The sequence below is a fragment of the Eptatretus burgeri genome, chromosome 7 (genome assembly GCF_056783735.1).
Source record: "Eptatretus burgeri isolate ZD-2024b chromosome 7, Ebu_testis_v1, whole genome shotgun sequence".
NCBI classification, from domain to species: domain Eukaryota; kingdom Metazoa; phylum Chordata; class Myxini; order Myxiniformes; family Myxinidae; genus Eptatretus; species Eptatretus burgeri.
This window is the reverse complement of record NC_140967.1, coordinates 23,260,820-23,282,791: the sequence shown is the minus strand read 5'-3', so window position 1 is coordinate 23,282,791 and position 21,972 is coordinate 23,260,820. Positions and strand designations below refer to the sequence as shown.

General features: G+C 40.4%; 1 protein-coding gene across 2 annotated transcripts in view; it reads left to right on the top strand.

Annotated features, from left to right (window-relative positions):
• LOC147022823 (E3 ubiquitin-protein ligase pellino homolog 2-like) overlaps positions 1 to 21,972 on the top strand; it is a 238,815-nt gene that overhangs the window by 37,691 nt on the left and 179,152 nt on the right. Inside the window, exons 1-2 of one of the 2 annotated variants that reach the window (XM_085887699.1) lie at positions 8,939 to 8,957; positions 11,005 to 11,172. In XM_085887699.1, the coding sequence (XP_085743825.1) occupies positions 11,093 to 11,172 (80 nt within the window). In that variant the 5' untranslated portion in view covers positions 8,939 to 8,957; positions 11,005 to 11,092. Of the gene's footprint in view, positions 1 to 8,938; positions 8,958 to 11,004; positions 11,173 to 21,972 lie in introns of those variants that run through there. The other variant, XM_085887700.1, reaches the window with a different exon arrangement.

The following is a 21,972-nucleotide window of genomic DNA, read 5'->3' as shown; positions in this document are numbered from 1 at the left end:
TTTTGCTCAAAATCGGTCAAAGGTCAAGGTCACGGTGAGGTCAAATATTCGATTTTTGATGGTTTGGTACAGATAACTCGAGAACGGAAGAAGCTACCAATGTCAAATTACACCACGTGATTCAGGAGGCTGATGGCTAGTGCTGATTAAATCTTGGTCAAAGGTCAAGGTCACAGTGAGGTCAAACATCCAAAAAATGATAACTCGAGAACGGAAGAAGCTTCCAATGTCAAATTACACCACGTGATTCAGGAGGGTAATGGCTAGTGCTGATTAGATTTTGCTCAAAATCGGTCAAAGGTCAAGGTCACGGTGAGGTCAAATATTCGATTTTTGATGGTTTGGTACAGATAACTCGAGAACGGAAGAAGCTACCAATGTCAAATTACACCACGTGATTCAGGAGGCTGATGGCTAGTGCTGATTAAATATTGGTCAAAGGTCAAGGTCACAGTGAGGTCAAACATCCAAAAAATGATAACTCGAGAACGGAAGAAGCTTCCAATGTCAAATTGCACCACGTGAGTCAGGAGGGTGGTGGCTCGCGCTGATTAGATTTTGGTCAAAATCGGTCAAAGGTCAAGGTCACGGTGAGGTCAAACATCCAAAACATTTGATTTTTGATCGTTTGGTACAGAATCATCGTAGAAACTTCTGGTTTGTGTGGCTACCTTCTCAAGAGACAGCTTTTATTAGACAAGGTCAGAGGTCAAGTTGACAATTTCGTAAGTACCAGTCTATGACTGCTTGTTTGTTTGTTTGTTTGTAGGCACGATAACTCGAGAACGGAAGAAGCTACCAATGTCAAATTACACCACGTGATTCAGGAGGGTGATGGCTAGTGCTGATTTGATTTTGGTCAAAATCGGTCAAAGGTCAAGGTCGCAGTGAGGTCAAACATAATTCCATAAATTCATGTGGAGAAATGGAGTATTTTTGCTTCGCTCGACGTTACGAGTTCGTTTTAACTTCGATTTTAATTTTGTCCTTGGTTTTTGCGATCGCTTAGGACGCTTAAAACTCGGTTGTCGAACTTCTGGTAAAAATCGGATGTTTTGGAGACGTTTTAAGATTGTGTAAAAAATATTTCACTCGACGCGTCATGGGTCGTCCCATGATGCAGTGCGCTCGAGCAGACGCGCCGTTGAGTGACGTTAAGGTTTTGCGTGGAGAAATGGAGTATTTTTGCTTCGCTCGACATTACGAGTTCGTTTTCACTTCGATTTTAATTTTGCCTTCGGTTTTTGCGATCGCTTCGGACGCTTAAAACTCGGTTGTCGAAATTCTGGAACAGCGATGAATAACTGATATATATATATATATATATATATATATATATATATATATATATATATATATATATATATATATATATATATATATATATATATATATATATATATATATATATATATATATATGTGTCTTTTATCAGATTCTTCTGAAAAGTAATACACCTATAATCTGGCATATCCTGCTGGTACTAAAAAAAAAATAATAATAATAATAAAAATGGAATTTTTATAAGAAATCTAGTTTTTGTCTGGGACTCATTATCTGCAAACCACAGTGTAAAATCGTAGACCACAATGAATTCAGAATTCAAGCTCCCCTTGGGCTTCTGACTGATTCATGCTTTAATTAGACAAGGTCAGAGGTCAAGTTGACGATTTTGTAAGTACCAGTCTATGACTGCTTGTTACTTACGAAATCTAAAGATTTCGTAAGTATATTGATGCCTTCCGTTTCTGTTTGTTTGTTTGTTTGTAGGCACGATAACTCGAGAACGGAAGAAGCTACCAATGTCAAATTACACCACGTGATTCAGGAGGGTGATGGTGAGTGCTGATTAGATTTTGGTCAAAATCGGTCAAAGGTCAAGGTCACAGCAAGGTCAAATATTCGATTTTTGATGGTTTGGTACAGATAACTTGAACGGAAGAAGCTACCAATGTCAAATTACACCACGTGATTCAGGAGGGTGATGGCTCGTGCTGATTAGATTTTTTTCAAAATCGGTCAAAGGTCAAGGTCACAGTGAGGTCAAACATCCAAAACATTCGATTTTTGATGGTTTGGTACAGAATCATCGGAGAAACTTCTGGTTTGCGTCGCTACCTTCTTGAGAGACTGCTTTTATTAGACAAGGTCAGAGGTCAAGTTGACGATTTCGTAAGTACCAGTCTATGGCTGCTTGTTTTTTTTTTTCTTCTTCTTCTGCAGGAATAGAGGCTCTCAGAACAGCTTAAAAACAGAGTCGTAGGTCAGCAAGCTGATGGAGGGGAACAGACAAAAAAAAAAGATATATTCAGATGCTTTAGGGCATGAGAGTGGAGTGGCAAGGAGTAATCTATAGGGGCTAGGGGCCCACGTGAGTGGAAAAGCTCGAGAGTGGGTATTGGAGATACCACGAGGTCATGGGTGAGCACCTGTCTTGAAGGACATTGAGGGAAGAGAACAACACAACAGATGAACGTGTGTTCTGCAGATAATGAGAGAAAAGGTGGAATAAATGAATGCAGGGTGAACATAAAGCTTGCATTGGAGGGAAACGAGATCAGTATTTCCTGAAGAACATGAGCTTTTTTGGGGTTGGGGATGGTGATATCAGAGATGGGCATACAATGAAGCAAAAGTGGGCAAAGGCAGCTCTCAGCGGGGTACTTGGGCAGTTCTCGGCGGAGAGGGGTCTTGGACAGTGCACAAAGTCTCCTGTCTGTCTGTCTCTGTCTCTCTGTCTGTCTCTCTGTCCATCTGTCCTTTTCTCTCTCTGTCTTTCTCGCCTATCTTCTCCAAGTTCTGTTATTTTCAAATCATGTTTTTTTTGTTTTTTTTTACTAAATTTTCTTCTTTTCATTCACCACTCATCCCCTATTTACTATTTCTCTTAAGCTTATGAATTTCTGATGAGTCTTTAATCTAAGCATTATAATCATAATATAATGGGCGTAAGCCTGGAACTTCTAACACACTTTTCTCTGAACATATTCTGTTCATACTTCCGAAATCTTCACATTATGTGTTCCATGTATTTATGCAGGTGATAGCGGATTCAAAAAATCGAATATCGATAGAATTTTCAAAGAGGGAATCAATGACGTCACAATCAGCAATGTTCGGCGGCAAACCGATGGCCGGGTCCCAGACGACGTGCTTTACTTAACTAAGTTCATGAGCTCAGGACGTTTGTTCAACTCGGCATTTTTGACTTTTATCCTGCCATGTTGTTAATCTGTTGATGGAGGTAATATAGAAATGATGAATATGTCAAATCGTTCGTGTTACTCATCTGGCACTATGTGTCAAGGCCAACAATCTAAAGCGACCGGTCTCAAACGCTACCATTGGCACCCAGACAAGCCACCAATATGAACTGAGCTGTTGAATGCGGCACAAAACATCCAAAGAAACTACCGTAACCGAGTATTGTGGTCCGTCCTGTCCCCCATACCCGTCGTAGATGGGTATCTGCTAGTGAATGTAAATGTACTTTCCTGATTATTCATTTATGATATGACTGGCAGGATATCCATTTTTAATGGAATCTTTGTTTTTATAATCTGGCACGATTTGAATTGCTGCCAATAGACTGGATGCAGTATCGAGGTTCCTCGCACTGACTCACCCAGAAAGAGGATGTCCCCCCTCCCCCCCATCCCCAATAAGAATATTATAATACTGTCATGTCATTTTCAGGTCTGAGACTTCCATAGAGAGGGCAAAAAAGTTCTCCTTGCCAACTAGATTATAAAAATCTGGAAGGGGGTTATCTGCAAGCCATTGGAAGTTCAGTCTCTTGAACTTCTAGGCGTCACCAAAAGTTATAACCTCTCCTGGGTCAAGCACGTAGCAAAGCTGCCCCCCAAAGTCAACCGCAGATATTTTCGCAGGAATACACAAGGTCCATTGCAATTAAAGTATTTGTTGTTTTTGAAAAATCAGAGCTACTGGCAGTCTAGAAGGCCTTTGGCAGTGATCCATGGAGTACTACTCTCACTTCTGGGCCTGGTGCCAACATCACATCTGTCTCCTGGATTCTGTGGAATTGAAAGCTCTCAACATTATTGGCATCTTCCACAATGAGGTCAAACGACATGATCTGTTGCTTTCACAATGTGGACAGGTCATTAGTCCTCTTTTTTTTTTTTTTTTTTCCTCTTCTGGTCTTGCTCTCTTTACCCTCTCAGCCTTCCGACCCTCCCCAGCAATCCCAGGATGTACGCATTCTTCCATTAACCCATTCTGGTTAAATTCCCCAAATCCAGGATTTCTGGACACCATGCTCTTTTATTTCTTGTCTCCCATCTGTGGAATGGCATTCCAAAAACTCTTTAATCGTACTCTTCCCTCCTGGGCTTCAAGGAAGTGGTGCACCACTATCTCATGTCACCTCCCCGCCCTCATCGCTACCTGACAATATCTTCTACCGTTATTAACCCTACCTCACCCAATCCTCTTACTTGTAGGTTACTGTACTTCCTCCGCTCCTCTCCTCTTTTTTTTCTTGTTAATTAATTCCCTTGCTTGTTGTGTTCAATTGTGGCTCACCGCCATTTTGTTGCCTTTTTACCCTCAGTCACCTCGCTCTTCCATGAGCTTAGATTTTTTTTTGTAAAACAGCAAAGAAAAAAACAAGTAGAGGTACATTCAAAGTATACCGCCCACATGCCAAATAAATAAATAACAAATCCTCCAACGCATGACATTGCTGGGGTTACTTTGGCACCGAGCGATGCCGCCTTGCAGCAAGCACATGGAGACGGAATTGGGAGGGAGTGGTGTACAATAATTGATTGATTAATTGATTTCATAATTTAAATAAATAATCGTAAAATAATTTCTCAATCAATTGGCTAATAACATACCCAAACCCCCATTGTTTCATCCGAATCTGTAACTTTTTGAAAATTAAATAATTAATCGAAAAATTTAATAATCAATTGATTAATGAATTAATAAAAATACCCTTTATAGCCAAATCACTTGGTCACTATCGTGTCCAAATATCAGCTTCTTAGCTCAAAAGGTGCCTGAGATATTGCCCAGATGAGAAAAGAAAATAATTAAGGAATTAATAAATCGATAATAATTAAGTAATTAATCAATTGATTGATTAATCAAAAAATGAAAAAATTACGTTTTGGCCAAAGAATATCTTCACTATTGTCCCCAAGTTTCAGCTTCCTAGCTCAAAGGATGGCCGAGATATTATCCGGACAAACAAGAAATGAAACAAACGGAGTAAAAACTGAGTACTCGCTTCGGTCATGATGGCGATGACGTCATGCATTGCCTGGATATGGAATCAGGAAGGAATGGTGTTCAAAAAGAAGCAATCCAAGTTGCTTGCAAAACATGTCAGACCTCGGGTATCATCATCATGCACCATGATCCATACAGAGCCTCTGTGCTGCAGAAAGCATTTTCTTGGCTGGGGTTATAATCCTGGATGGGTCACGACTGATGCAGGATACTCAACTGAGTATTCAGGAATTTGGAAAAAAAATTTCAGGGTTTCCTGCGATACCTCACATAATCGTTGCAGAGTATACCGTGGGATCTTTCACGTCCACCAATTAATGCTACCAAGCGGGACTCCCGGTTTAACATCCATCCGAGGAATGGCACACACACACACACACACACACACACACACACACACACACACACACACACACACACACACACACACACACACACACACACACACACACACACACACACACACACACACACACACTGATGCCTCGTCCTGCATGTGAAACACCAGAATGAGCATTTGTAGCTGGGCCAACAACTCAAACCCAGGTTTGTAACTGGGCCAACAATTCAAACCCAGGTTTGTAGTTGTCCAACAATTCAAACCCAGGCTGGACAGCTCAGAGGAAAGTGTGCATAACTCAAGACTACATTCTGCGAGCCAATATCTCAATGACATGATTATTTTATTAATTTGTTTATTAATTTTGTTTGGACCTTTTTGATAAGATTAAGTCTCGTGGAAGAGGTTGTGTACATTTATTTAATGAAGAATAAAGATCTATGGCATACGAATGAATTCTGCATATTGAATGCTAACCAGTATTCCAATTGTGGGGGTGGTGTGGGGTTGGGGGGTTACCTTTCCAGACCATCGGTTATCCAGACCGTTTATTTCCATTACACGTGAAGGGATATAATGTAGCTCATAAACGCCTGTTTTATAGCTCTAATGCCGAGATCTCTGATTACATTTTCAGGTTTGAATCGTGCATTTAGACAAAGTGGATAGGTATGTGAAAAGACACGTCTTCCTGTGGTCAGGTGGCGGACGTGTCTCTTCATCGGGTTTCGTTGCTCTTCCTCATTTGAGTTGTCGAACTGTTTGTGTCTGGCATGATATTGTACTGCTAAGAGAGATAATAAATGGATGGTTGCATCAGTTGGCAAGCTTAAATCGATCCACTTGCACAATGTTAAGTTGGTTAGGAACTTTTAAAGATGACAGAGGATTTTTTAACGTTATTGTGGGAAGTGACACAAGCTTCACCATCACGTTTACAGATTTGATTCAATTGTTTTTTTTTATGGCCCGCAGTATTTTTACACTCAAACTGATCACAATAAGCAGGAATTGTTACCTCTACCACTGAAGGTGAAGGAGGTTATGTTTTCACCCCTTTCTGTCTTTTTTTTGTTTGTCTCTCTGTTTGCGTACAGGATATCTCAAAACGTTGTGGACGGATTCGGATGAAATTTTGTGAAAAGGTTCGGTGTGTGACAAGGACGAGCTGATTAGATTTTGCTGAAGATCCGGATCTGGATCTGGATACGAGATGTACTTAATTTTTAAAGTGATTCTTCACCATTAAGAGAAAGGGCCAAAATCGATATCGTACTGTATAGCATGATATTTCAAAAATGTATTGGGCCCAAAATGTTCTCGTGGATCAGGCATTGTGTGGCAGAGGTACGTGCTCGACCGAGTGCCCTTCTAGTTTTTTTATTTATATATAATTACCTCTGCCACCAAAGAAGTACTTGGTACAGTGTATACCTCCGCCAGGCTGAACAGTTTGCGTGGTGTATCCACTGATAGGCCAGATCTACATCCAGACCTAAGCCAAAATCAAATCGGCTTGTTCTTGTCACCTACTCAACTCATCTACCAGGTTTTTTCATAACCCGTCCATAGCTGTTTGAGATATCGGGCGATTTATTGTTTTTGGCCCCATCTCTCAATGGTGACGAATCGCGAAAATTATTGTATCCAGATATGGATCCGGATATTCACCAAAATCTAGTCAATTCATCCTTGTCTGACACCCAACCTGTTGCGATTCTCGACATGGATTGCTCACATGTTTTCTCAATAGTTTGGGATCTGTTTGCAGCTTTGTGCAAGTAAAAGGGGGATATCATGAGAAATGACTTGCTATCTTTCAATCTTGTCAATATTTTCAAGTGTTTGTGTGTTTGTTTTTGCATTTGTGTATTTGTTTGTGTGTTTGTACGTTATTCTTTCACGGACGAACCGTAACACCTACAGGCCCAAATTTTGGGTGTAGGTACTTCAGAATCTGGGCAAGGTTTTAAGTTGCCACACGTTGGCCTTGAAGTTCATTTTGAGGCCACCAAAGGCCGCTAAAAGGGTATATTGGAATGAGGGACGAGATTGTGCTGCCGCCGGCCCACAGGCAAAAGGTAACCACCACGAGACCAATAGCTCCATAGCTTTTCAATGTCTAACACCTCCCGAAACACCTTGCCAGGAAAAGTTCACCGAGCTGGGCAGCACCGAATACCCCACCGCCCGCCCACCAGGCAGTGCTGGGTCGCCCCTGCTCGTCCCAAATAAAACCTGACATTAGGTTGTCCTTTGTGTGACCAGACATGACCTCTTTGTAAAAAACAGTCAAGCTGTTGCCAAACAGGAGTATTGCATTTTGACCACAGCATGACGTCTCCTGTCTATCACCACAATGTGTAATGATGTGGTTTTCCCATGTGTGGTAATGTTTGGTTTGTTAATAGAACAATTTTAAGCGTTTAAATATTATCATTTTTCAGTTGTTTATTTTTTACCGTTGCGTTCAGAAATGATAACTGTGAATTTTTTTAATTTTTATTTATTTTTGCGGGATGCGCAAATGCAAATAAACACCGGACATGAAGAAACACCTTTCCAGAAAGCCTAGTGCGCACAGTCACACATGATGGACCCTGACATGGCTTTGCGCCGACACCGATGCCTGCACTTTGAATGCTTCATTAAAACAGTCGTGTGAGGGCCACGCTCTTGTGAAGAAGTTACATTCCAGAATGTGTACTCGTGTTCTGGGCCATACTCTGCCAGGTCCAAAAAAAAAAAATTGTGCTTGGGAATTCACAATGCAGGCGCAATGATGCTGAGACGGAGGCGCATCAAAATCCGAAGCAACGCAGACCGGAATCGATTGTGCTTTCCTTTTGGGTGTTCTCGTTTACCGTCTTGCTTCAAAGCTATTTCCAAACTCTGTGATCCTTCGAACTCGCTAATGGCACTGCAGAAGCGGTCGCTGAAGGCAGCACTACATATGATATGATGGCTTTACGCTACTGTATTTCCAATTACTGTCAGTAAAAGATTCCTTATCGTTCATAATAAACAGAAATATACTTTTTAGAGCCGTTAATGTGTATCCTGTATTCTTATTTTAAAAGAATTGTCTCTCACTTTGTCATGTCCCATCTGCACTTTGCATCACATATACTGCATCCTCATGAGAGTAGGAAGCATGCATATGGACTTGAGAACGCTACTTTTGTCTCACGAGAAATAATCTTTTATTCCGAAACATACTTTCTTCGTTTTCTTTTTTTTTTGCCTTGTTGATGGACAGGTTGTACGTGTCCGTGTGTCCTGTCACTGCACACAGATGTACTTCGCGAGAGATCGTTCATTCGCAGAACTACCGTTATCGATATACCCTGGCAAGGCGAGCTGCATTGTTAAATGCTCTGTCTTCTTGTTCTTGGTGTAATGGTGCTTTGGTTGAGTGATTATAGTTGAAGAACCTCCACCCACTCAGTATGTTGGAAATTTTGCTTGTTTGAAGTCTGAGTCATCAAAATGCAACACAAGACGCAGCGTTTCCAAAAATGCAAGGTGGTTGAAGCCGATAGAACAATAGCAATTGGTAACAGCAATGGCAATGTTTGGACAGATTGCATCACTCAGCGGGATACCAAAGAGGGAGACGGAATCGGTGTAACGGACCTTGTGTATTCCTGCGAATACATCGAGTATGTTTTGCTTATTAAATCTCTTCATTTGGACTTCTGCTGAGCGATGCAATCTGCCCAAACAATACCATTGCTGTTACCAATTGCTGTCATGCAATCAGAATTAACTGGAGTAGGTAAGCGCAAGGCAAGAATGTATTTGTGCTGTCTTGGAAACGTTTTCGGTCTGCATTGAGGAGTGGGTGGGGGAGGTGGTGGGGTGGGAAGGAGAGATGACCATGGCTAAATATGACGACCTTGATTCTTGCTCCAAGTCTCTTGAACACCATTCATCTCGTGTAATCCGAAACCTTCACGCTATCCCCAAGTCGATCGAATGTTGTACGACTCGTCGTCTTGTGGCACTTTGGAGGTTGTGGCCTTGGATATTTTGTAATTCTTCCCATTATACTCTGGTTCATTCGTCATTTCGTTTCTCTTTCCTTTAGCATTGATGAACCTTCCCCAGTGTGCTTCCAAGTATGGAAAAAAAAAAATTAGATTATTGATTCAGACCACGGAGCAAAATGAACAGTTGATTACGTTTTGGGAAACTTTGCAATCCCATTTGAGTATTTCTCAAAACCTTGCGCACGTGTGTTTAACACGAGATGAAAATATCAACACTGACCTGTACATTGTTATTTCGTTTCACAGTATTTAAATCCCGGTCGTGCTTGTGTCGGTGTCTGATCGATGCTTGCCCGTGCAAACCTGCCGCATGCATTACCAATGTGTTTTGGAGGTTGCCGTGGTAAAGAGATGCTCGTTTACAGCAATGATTGTTTTTGTACCTGATTACCTGTTTCACTTCCTGAAATCCACAATGCATAGTTTAGTCTTGCCCTTTGTTTTTGTTTTCTACACTTTTCATCTTTTTGGACATTTTAATCCACAAATTTTGTATTGAGATGAAGAAGAAAATTCTGTTTGCCAAAATCCTGTTATCCTACTATCTAGAAGCCTTGAACCTTAAATATTAATTCTTATATATATATATATATATTTTGGGAAGTACATATTAACTTCAGAGGGTACTACTGTTCAAAAGGGATTCCAACTTGCTGCAGATTGCTCGCCATAAAAAAGGCCGATCGTTGGTTGATTGCGATTCTTGGTGGCTTTAAACGACCATTTCTGTCTCACAAAACGATATTGCCGTCATGTATAGATGGATAGACTGGCTGAGAAAATGTTCTTCTTTTGCTGAGGCTATTATTTATTTATTTGTTTGTTTGTGTATTTTACTCCTTTCGGAGTTAAGTTCCATGACCTTTGGGAGGGTCTCGGTATATTTTGGCAGTTATGGTGCGGATTTTTCACAAAGCACTCCGGAAGTTCATCAATGGTTCCTTTGATCGGGCACGTTGCCGTTGACGGATGACTTACCAATATTGTGGGATTTCTACTTGTATCAATGATATGGGGGGTTTTTTTGGGGGGGGGGGTTGCATATGGAGGGGCACTACATGAAGATAAATGAAGTCCTCGGTTGGGAAGTTTGCACGTGGGCATAACTATCTCACGAAGCGGTTCATCCACGTAATTGCAAATAATAGGCGTTATAAGAGGTGATATTATATGGTGGTGTTTCTGACTTAAACTCCATTGATTTTGTGATTTCCTCCCGTACCTCTACGTCATTGTGACTCTTTCATGTACTTTAATCAAATTATCACTTTTGTGGTGGTGATTTCATCCACTTATCATTGTAGACGTGATCATTAGTTATTTTCTCCATGTGTATTTGTCTATTTCTAGGACTGTGGCGGAGACGGGCGATGTGGAGGTGTTGGTTGATCCAGCATCTCACACTAAGGTCAAAGGGTCCAGGCGTCCTACTCTGCTCATGTATTCCCCACCTGGGCCCAAGGAGCCCTCGTTGCCTGAAGACGAGCCAGTAAAATACGGAGAGCTCATTGTGCTGGGGTGAGTGCACGCATCCTCGTTTGCTGGGCAGACTTGTGCACTCATATCGATTTGATTTCATTTAATTACCTTTGTGTACTGCAAGCTATGTGTGCTCTTTGCTGTGTGTTTAGGGAAGGTCATATACAGGCCCATTGGTAGTTCTAATTACGTTTTTAGTGATAGGAAAACAGCCAGCAAGACAGTGGCCCTCTTTCTGAAAGCAAATATAAGGATATGATGTGGAGATGAACTTTCTGCAGCAATGCAATAAGCTTAAAAAAAGAAGAAAATAGTGGGAAAATGAAGAGTTTGAGTTTCATCACATACAATGTATACGCCATTACACTTTACTGGCTTATATTATTGCACCAAGATTGGTTCACTTGCACTGGACCGAGCTTAATTATCTTGTACATAAGGGTGCTGGGGAAGGAGTGGGGGAGGGGGGGTGGAGGGTCAAAAAGTCTGCTATTTTTTGCAGATATAAGATTTGGATGATATCGCATACAAACCATGGTCACATTTCACTTAATAGGATCCAATGACTTGAACCAGAACAACACTCGGTAGAGCCAGATTGAACAGTTTACGTTTTGTATTCCACAGATAGGCCAGATCTACATCCGGACTTGAACCACAATCTAATCACATTGCTGTTGTCACCTACCCAACTCATCTACCAAATTTTGCCATAATCCTTCTGGAACATTTTGAAATATCGTAATATATGTCGTTTTTGGCCCTATCTCTCATCGGTGAAGAATCACTGAAAATTTATTTTAAATTTATCATATCCAGATCAGGTGAAAACATAACCTCCATCCACCTTTTGGTGATGGAGGTAAGTATAAGATCTAACCTCCTATAGTTTATTTCTTCTTTTTTGTTAGTAGATATCCATTAACATTGATCAATTCCATTACATGGTCGGCTTTTTCGAAAGCCATACCTGTTCTTCATTTTGTATCGTTAACAGAGTTGTTATTTGTATTGGTTTTCAGAACACATAATATTGAAGGATTTTGATTGTTATGAGAAGGGTGCCTTTTGCTTTATGTGAACATGAGTATTTGCTGATTTGTAATTGTGCCTAAATAGTTTAACATAAAGTTGATGATGGTGGAACAAAAATAAGCCAACCCTGGCCCAGAGCAAGTGGACCAGCATCATGAAAAGCTCAGCTGAATCTGTTCGTTCTAGTTCTTTTTTGATGGTTCTCTTGCTGTTGAATTAATTGTGACTGACAAGATACCACTTTCCCATCTCCTAATGAACAAATTTGAATTTGTTCTCATTACTGCGTAGAAGTTGGCTTCAGACGCATCCAGAAGCACTATAAATGGCATGTTGTACCTTAAAGCGTTCTCTCTGAACATCCCATGGTATTTTTCTCTGGAATGTGCTCGCTTCTGCGTTGTTTAAAAGTGAGTAAGGCAATATTATCGCATGGCTTCACCAGTGGCGACGCATTCATCTCATTGCAAAATTAAAGTGCATACTCCGGTAACGCTTTATTTTCTCACAATTATAACTGTGTAAATCAATGTTTATAAAGACAATGAGCTTTCTCAATCACTGCCATAGAGGAGGAGGTGAAGCAAAGTTTCTGGCATGAACCCCTTCCTCAAAGCCATAAACTCTCTTGCTTTGAAGAAGGGCTCAAGCCCAAAATGGTCATTTCACCCTTTATCTTTCCCATGCCAGTTAGCACACTCCTCAATATTCAGTTGAGAAAATTTGTTATCCTTATTTTTCTGCCGACGCAGCGTGACTGTAACCCTTGTAAGGACCAGTTCTCCATGATGTCGATGAATGCTCATTGAAGTTTACCATGTTTTAATTGATTTTTTTTTTTAACTTCTGTAATCCACACTAAGTGTATGTGTGTGTGTCCTCCATAAAACCAAAACCATGAAACCTTGCAGCCTGAAACTTTGCATACACACTAAGAAAACTACAAGGAAGTGCAATAGTGAAAATTGTTGTGTTTGGGTGAATTAAAACACCCTTTTTGAAGATAATTAATGGCCTTGTTTAATTATATCCTTTATCAGGCGCATCATCGGTCACCGCTCTCTATGGGGTCTTAAGCAGTGCTGGATTAACCATTAGGCAGACAAGGCATGTGCCTTAGGGCCAGCCAAAAATTCGGGCCAAAAATTCTTTTCACATTAAATATTTGTCTTTTTTTGTATTAAATATTTTGTTCTTGAATCAGTTCATCTTTTGTCTGGGGTCCATTTCCATGAGCCCGAGATCTAATTTAAATTTTTCAGGCCATTCTCTAAAATTTCAAAATGTGCTTTAGGGCCAGCCGAGGCTTAATCCGGCACTGGTCTTAAGGCGTATCTTAGGTAACCTCGCTGGGGTCTGAAGCTGCCATGTTTTTTGGCCTCCTCAACCATGCCTTGACTTGGAATAGGCCACAATGATTTCTTAACAATTAAGTTTTTTTTTTAATTTTTTTTCACTTTCTTCACTCATATTATCAAATGCCTGTTCATCACAGCTATGAATCGTTGCAACTGTTGTACATTGCAATGCTTATATGCCCAGAGACGGCAGCGTTCGTGGATTTATTTCATTTCCACACATGGCATAACCTTGAGAATCTCTTAAACAAAGCAGAATTAAAAATCTGAGCCTCAGAATTGAACTGTTAAGCAGTTCTGACTCCTAAAAAAGTGTTAATTTGTCCAATTCGGGTATATTTGACATTTCATGCTTCTCCTGGAGGTGTATGTTTAATATGACAGTTTGGTGATTGCTAATCGCATGCCAAGCGAGCCGTTTCTTATGAACCGTTTCGTTGGAGTGCTTAAGCCACTTGGCGAGCACTCTAAAATATTCGCACTGTCACTCAATACTGTATATCGATCGACTTGAATAAAGTTCAAGGCTACTCACCTGCATTGGCCACATGTTGGTCTGCAGTGCAACAGGTGGTGGCTGCCTTGTTGAACATGTGAAATTTTATTTTCCATGACGTTTCCCCTTTATGTTCTTCCATTATATGATCCGTCACTTTGGCAGAGATAAATACAAAGAAAAAATTAAAAATTTCCCTTTAAAAAATTTCTTCAACCGTTTCGTACATTGTGTGGTGAAGCCACTTGGCACATTCTTCAAGTTTCAATTGTGATACCGCAGTTCGACACTGGAGGTAGGAAGGCAAAATATATGATATGTTCACAATGAGAAAAAAATAATTTTCATTAATGAATTAAGGAATCGCCACATCACAGCAGGAAAGCCGAGAGGTATGCATGCTCACTCTGTGTAGCCTGTATTTGAATCTTGACCCAGCTGTAAACTGTCATTCTGGTGTTTCACAGGCAGGGTGATTCATCAATGTGTGTCATCTGTTTGATGGATGATAAACTTGGCATCACATCTGCCAGAATTCCTCATCTCTCTCTATATCTATATCTATATACATATATATATATATATATATGTATATATATATATATATATATATATATATATATATATGTATATATATATATATCTATATCTATATACATATATATATATATATATGTATATATATATATATATATATATATATATATATATACACACACACACACACACACACACCCTTGTCGGCAAAGCGATATGATGTACTTGCCTGTTGAATAAATATAAATTAGTGTTGATTTGTGTAGACAAGAAATAGCAAGTCAAACACACACAATATAATGTTGATAATTTTTGTATGGCAATGTGATTCAATTTGTTTATTACCCCATCCACGCGAAGCAAGAAGTGGGGTTAAGCAATTGATTCACTTTGTCTGCCTCTCCACAAACATCAGTTTATGATCAAGGAACAACTTAATTTCAATTGATTGTTGTATTTTGAATATGAGTTGTTCAATTTACAACATGAATCTGAAAACGAACCTGTAGTTTAACAGTACTTTATCTCTGAATTTGTCCTGATCATGCATTCGCAGAATGGAGTGAGATAATTATTTTACTCTGTCTGCCTGTGTGGCAGTCAAGAAAAATTGAAGAAAATTAGTTTTTAAGGACATTATATTGGACACAAACAACAGGCACGAATTATTTCTGTCACGTGTTAAGTAAGGTGGTGTAAAACTTCCTCACTCTATTATTTCCCATTCTTCCCTCCAGGCTTTCAAAACAGCTGTTCACCACCACCTCTTATCTTCCCCCATCCAAATCCTCGATCTTTTCTACCCCTGATAATCCACCCAAGCCCACTTCCTTCAATTCCCCTGCTTTCCTTCCTGAAAGTCCCTGTAATGTCCATCTTCTCTTCGCCATGTTCCCCGTCCCATCCCCATCCCTCTCTCTCCCTTCCACAGTTCACCTAATGTCTGTTCCCCACTGTTTTGTCCCTTCCACTCCTGCCCCTCTTGTCTCATGCCTCCTTGCTGTGAGTTGTGTGTTAGCTCTCATACGAGCCTCGACCAAGGTATACAAAAAAAAAATAAAAAAGACTTGCGAATTTTTTTTTCCACAACCTTTAAAATGTTTATTTTATTTCCATTGAATTATATACTTGAACACAGTCGAACACAAATCGCCTTTTGGCACTTTCAAAACCCTTAAGTTTAACAGTACTTGGACAGAATATTATGGCATTTTACATCATCATGACCAATTAAATTTACCTCTCGTATTTACCCCCCCCCTCCCCCATGTTCTTGTTTTTCAAGGTAGCCTTTAATAAGGTGTTCGATGAACTCAAGCTTGTGAAAGTCTTGCACTCCTTATCAATTTAGAAGCGAAATATTATTAACTGGTAATGCTTATAAAAGTTATTATACCCAAAAGATTCCATACTTGCAGACATCCTTTTGTAATATTTTTATACTGCACCGCTAATCATTCGAAGTTTAGGCTTGAAACTGGAAAATCGGTGTTGAGTGCATTTTCAGTGTATTATGAGTTGAGGTGCTCTTTCACTGTTGGGGTTAATTGGCCTCTGGATTTGTGAAATGCGGTCTCTTATGACTGGAACCTATCTGAAGTTTACGGTCACGTTTCACGCTGAGAAAAAAGGAGAACGTGACTTTATCTTCTCAACAAATTGAAGTAATTTTGATCTGTATTGGTAAAATGTTTTGCAGAAGTGTGTGTGTGTGTGTGTGTGTGTGTGTGTGTGTGTGTGTGTGTGTGTGTGTGTGTGTGTGTGTGTGTGTGTGTGTGTGTGTGTGTTTGTGTCATGGAGGAAATCTCTCAAAAGCATGTTTCTATTTTCCGGTGTGCATTACCAAAAGTGAAAACAAGAAAAGACGCCGATATATCGTGCAGAGCACGATACTTTCAAAATCCATAAAACAAATTTGACCTTAACAATAATTAGTGGTTGAGTTCAATGATAAAATATGCAACTCGTCTTCAAATTTTAAGTCAATCGGATGAAAATTGACAATTTTAGAAATCCGGCCTCTGTTGACCTCAAAAATAATTGGTGATTGAATTCAGTGACCTGATATGAAAATCCTCTTCAAATTTCAAGCCGATGGGATGAAAATTGAGGATTTTAGAAATACCATCTGTATTTATTTATTTTTTGTACACATTGTCGAGGCTCGTATGAGAGCTAAAAATTGACCTTGGGCCTATGTTGACCTTTTGGTCTATGTTGACCTCTTATTTTGCTGGTTGAATTCAGTGACCTGAAATATTTCTCTTCAAATTTCAAGTCAATTGGATGAAAATTGAGGATTTTAGAAATTTGATAAATTTGTTGACCTTTTGACCTCAAAAACAATAGGCTTCTTGCTTATGACAAACTCCACCATTTGGTGAAGTTTTGTGAAGATCGGTTTAAAATTGTGACCTTTCGGCGATTGACAAACAGACAGACAGTGGGGAAAACAGTCTGACAAACAGAATAACAAAATCGACTGACCAATATGCTTGAAAAATCTTCAATTTTGCAAGTAATAAATTGGATATGATTGTCACAAAGTATTAAAATTCTGTAAACCAGCTTATTTTGGTCCAATGCAGGACCAAGGCCTTCCGCAGCTCACATTGAGGGATGTTCAGCATATTTGCCATGCTTACCAGGCGTGGGTTGAGCCATGAGTGAGCAGCCATGGGAATGAAGAAACAAGTCTTTAACTATTCGACCAAAAGTCAGCTCTGTCACACAGAACGTTTGTTGTTGTTGAACAATCCAGAGACGTCCAGACCGCATCACCATGCATGCTCCACAGAAGAGACTTTTAAAGGTACACATCACAGTGACCGATGTCAGGTTCGACTGTATGAGCTATTGACTATTTTTGCTTTGCTTGAACTTAGGGACCCGCTCATGACAATTCTGTGGGATTAAACAGCTACCCATTCATTTTATGTCATTCTGATATCCAACAACTTTTGTTCTGCTTATCGATTGTCCCACAACTATTCAGCTGACTTTCGAATTGCTGATCCATCAGGAATTTGCTGAGTTGAGTTCTGTTATTGCTTTTCCCACACAATAGTCCTGCTGGCTGATGTTTCATTGCTTGAGGAAGCCTGCTTCATTGCCTGTCTGTTTTTATTGGCTGGAATTGATCCCGTGATTTTCATCACGTGCAGCGAATAACTTGTAATGTGAGCGTAATATCATACTCCGGCAAATTAGGCAAGTATATATTCTCATCTCTCCCTCTTCTAACCATTTTCAACTGCTTAAGTCAATCTTAGAATACTTATCTTCCTCATGTGATGAGATCGTGAACATTTCCACACCTGAGAAAGTACTCGGAATGGGTGGGTCTTCATTCATTTCAGAGTGCGATCAAAGCAACTCTCTGTCGTGGCATTGTTTTGGAATTTGAACAGGGTGTCGGCACACAATGACCTACTCTTTATAAGATACCATAGGATCTTTAATGTCCACAAGCAAATCTTAGTGGACAGGACCACTGGTTTAGTATTTACAATGCCCTACCATTGAAAAATCAGGATGAGTTATCAGTCGAATTGGGATTCAAATCCAGGCATTCTCCAGACAAAGAGTACATTCTCTCTGAACTATCCCGCCATCAATCCTATTCGTACAATACTAATATGGAAAATCGCTATTGTCTGAGAAACATGTTTCAGTCTTATGCACTACTACTAGTAGTAGTACTTAGTACAACATAATCCATCCATCCATTGGGCTCATATTCTGTGCAGAGCGTTGGTGCTGCCGGAGCAGTCTCCTTGGCTATTGGGCACAATCCTGGACAGGTCGCCACTCTGAGACTACCCCAGCATGCTGGCACTCATTTTGCCAACCTCTGAAAGATGACAGGCAGAGTCAACCCCACCTGGTATTAATTCAACATCCGAGTGGTATTTTAACTGTTAGGGTTAGGCATGACTACATAATCTGATATAAAAATTGATGTGCTTGTCTTATGATTAGTTTTGATATGTATATAAAGTCTGTATATTGCAGCATAGTGACACCTACTTGCCGTTAACCTCAAATGTTAAATGTGGAATACTCTTTATTTACGTGTCTTGTTGGATTGAAATTGCATGTACTGTGTTTTGTCCATGTCCTGGTCTCCACATCTTGCATGTGATCCATGGCAATGTAATTAATGTAAACCTTCACATATTGTTTGTTATCCTTCATGTAATGTATGTAAACTCGTTTTTACAAGTGTGGATTATTGCAGCTGTCACTCCCGATCAACACCAAACTCAGTGGCATTGTGGTTCGAGTGTCTGTTCTGCATCTGGCAGGTCAACTGTTCTATTCCGACCCTTGCCAGGTCATGCGAAACACTTTAAAAATAGTACGTGCTGCTTCCTTGCTTGACGTTCAGTGTTTAGAAGATAGAACATTATGGGTTGGCATCCAATTATGGGGAAATTTCCCCTTGATTGCTCTAATGATTGTGGAGAGAAAAGTGACGTCGCAAGATGCCGTCATCGGCACCGAGTACACTGGAAAGTTATGTGGTTTCCCCCAAGGTCACTGGTTGGTTTTGTCTGATGTTTAAGTAAGTCAAGTCCAGTGTTTTGTAATGTTTGTTTGCATGTGTGTACAATATCTGTGTGACAGGTCTTCCAAGAGCCTAAAACCCTGTGAAGAACCCAAAAAATTCTCTTCATTGCTTCTCAAACTTGACAAGCCACAATCCTCTTCTGATTATTAATGACCTCTAAGCTCGTTTTTATTAACTTTTGGATTCAATCCCTGAAAGTTGGAGCAATATATATTGAGTGAACCTTTTACTTTTGCTGCACGTGACAAAAATGTGGAACAACAACATGGGGCATTTCGTTATTCAACCACAATTGTGTTTCATAAGGTAGTTGTTGTGAGTTGACCAGGAAGGAAATGTTTGGTTTTGTCACATGACCCACTCATCTTTCCAGCAAGCTAACAAGGAATAATAAGGAACTTTGACATAGGAGGAAGGCATTTGGCCCATCATTCCTGTGCTACACCCACACCAGACCAAACAAATCTGTCTCAGGCCACAGACTCAATCTCATTGGGGGAGGGTGAAGTAAAGGTGCCATATTTACAAACAAAATAATATTTAAACCCAAAGTATTTTGATTATGATTACTTTTTTTTTCTGTGGGGTCTGGAGTGGGTGAGGGGAATTGGGGGGGGGGACGACACCGGTTGTAGAGTGAGGAATACACATAGACTGACCACGTACTCGCCCTTCCATAAGACTCCCCACAGACATCACAACCACTACATATGTATACTATCAGCCATCAACACCACAAGTCATGGCAATTTCCCGGTACTCTTCCATCTCCAATCCTTCCCAATACCGATATAATAATTCGAATTTATACCTATCTACTCTTTCTTTTGCCACCATCTTTCCAGGGAGACCATTCCATACATTACCTACTCTGAGTGAAAGACCCCTGGCTTATTACTCTCTTAACTCTATTCTTTTTCACTCTCAGTCTATGGCCCCTGATACTATCCATAAGACTGCTTATTTTGCTTATTTCTGCTTATTTTTGTGCACTTATTTTGTTTTCACCCTTCACCATTTTAAACATCTTCACTATGTCTCCTTTGGTCACTCCTCGTAACTGAGTCGAGCTGTGCCCGAAATTGATCTTGTAGCCGATGCTGAACCCTCTGTTTGGCAGCGAGGGCCTTCCTCAGATGTGACCAAAGTATTTCTGTTATTGAGTTCTGCACAGGAATGATGGGTGACCAAAACTGAACACAATATTCTATATGTGGCCTCACTAAGTTCCTACACAGTGTTAACACACTACCTCTTTTGATTTATATTGTATCTACCTACAAATACAATCAGCAACCCGATATGCTTTACCTATATATCTGCCTGACATGGTCCTATCTGCTTACCCTCAGTATCTATTACCACCCTCAGATCCTGCTCCTGTGTGACATGCTGTAAAATTGCCCATTGCATCATGTAATCTATTTTCATTATTCTTACCCATCCCCAGCACCTCACATTTATTCAAGTGAAATTGCATCTGCCAATCTTCTGCCCAATCTATTAAAGTATCTCGACACTCCTCAATCTGATCACCCCCCTCTCTGCCCTCTACCTTACCACCAAGCTTTGTGTCACCTGCAAATTTGGAAAGCCTATTCTTCACCTCACTATCCAAACCGTTGATGTAAATTATGAATAATAATGGTCCGAGTACTGATCCCCGAGGTACCCCACTCCTTACATCCTCCCAGCTAGACATCCTCTCATTGACAGTCACTCTTTGCTTCCTATCATTGAGCCAGTTTCCAATCCAGTTAGCTACCTGACTAGCCACTCACCTTGGCTAACAACCTCCTTTGTGTTACCTTATCAAATGCCTTCTTAAAGTGTAGATATACCATGTCCACTGCCAATTTCTCTCATCCACCCAATTAGAAACTGTTTCATAGAACTCTAAGAAGTTTGTCAAACATGATCTCCCTTTAGTGTATCTGTGCTCACGACCTTTAATTAGTTAGACCACTTGCAAAGCTTTAATCCACAGTCTGATGGAGTACAACTCCCCCCCCCACCACCCCTCCCCAACCACAACCACCCTGGGCTGGTGCTCCTGCCTCACACATAGTGCATCTCCTGTGATGAGGCTGAGTCTTTGGGACTCTCACTTTCCCACTGGAGGCAGGTCGGTGGTCTTTCTATCTTTACCGTCTCCTCTCCGGCCTTGCCACCCCCCTATAATTGCTGAGTGCACTCAAGGTATGCCAGCAACCCCATTCTGGTGAAACTACCAAAATCAAGAATTACTACTCGCCTTCATTCTTTCATTCCTCTTTTTTTCCCCATCTTTAGAACAAGTTCCCACACACTCTTCAATCCCACTCTTCCCTCTAGGTCTTCAAAATAGCTGTTCACCACCATTTCTTATCTTCCCCCATCCAAAACAATGATCTTTTCTACCCCCGTTAATCCACCCCAAACCCACCTCCTTCATATTCCCTGCTTTCTTTCCTGAAAGTCCCTGCAGTGTCCATTTTGTTTACCCTGTGTACCCTGCCGCATCCCTCTCCCATCCACAGATCTCCTCGTGTCTACTCCCCACTGTTTTGTGCTTCCCTCTCCCATCCCTTTTATCTCCTGCTCCCCTTGTTATACGTTCTGTGTGTTCGCTCTGAAATGAGCCTTGACATTGTATGTATTAAAAAAAAAACTTTTTGAGCTTCAACCCATTTTAAAAAGCTTGTTCTAACCACACAACAGTATTGGGCCGAATTTACAAAAGGTGCTTAGCAAGTGTCTTGCTAACATATGCCTAACCCTGAAATGCTGAAAATATCATTGTATGTGCACAGCTAATTGCACATCTAAATAGCAACTTACGAAGGGAGATGAATATATAC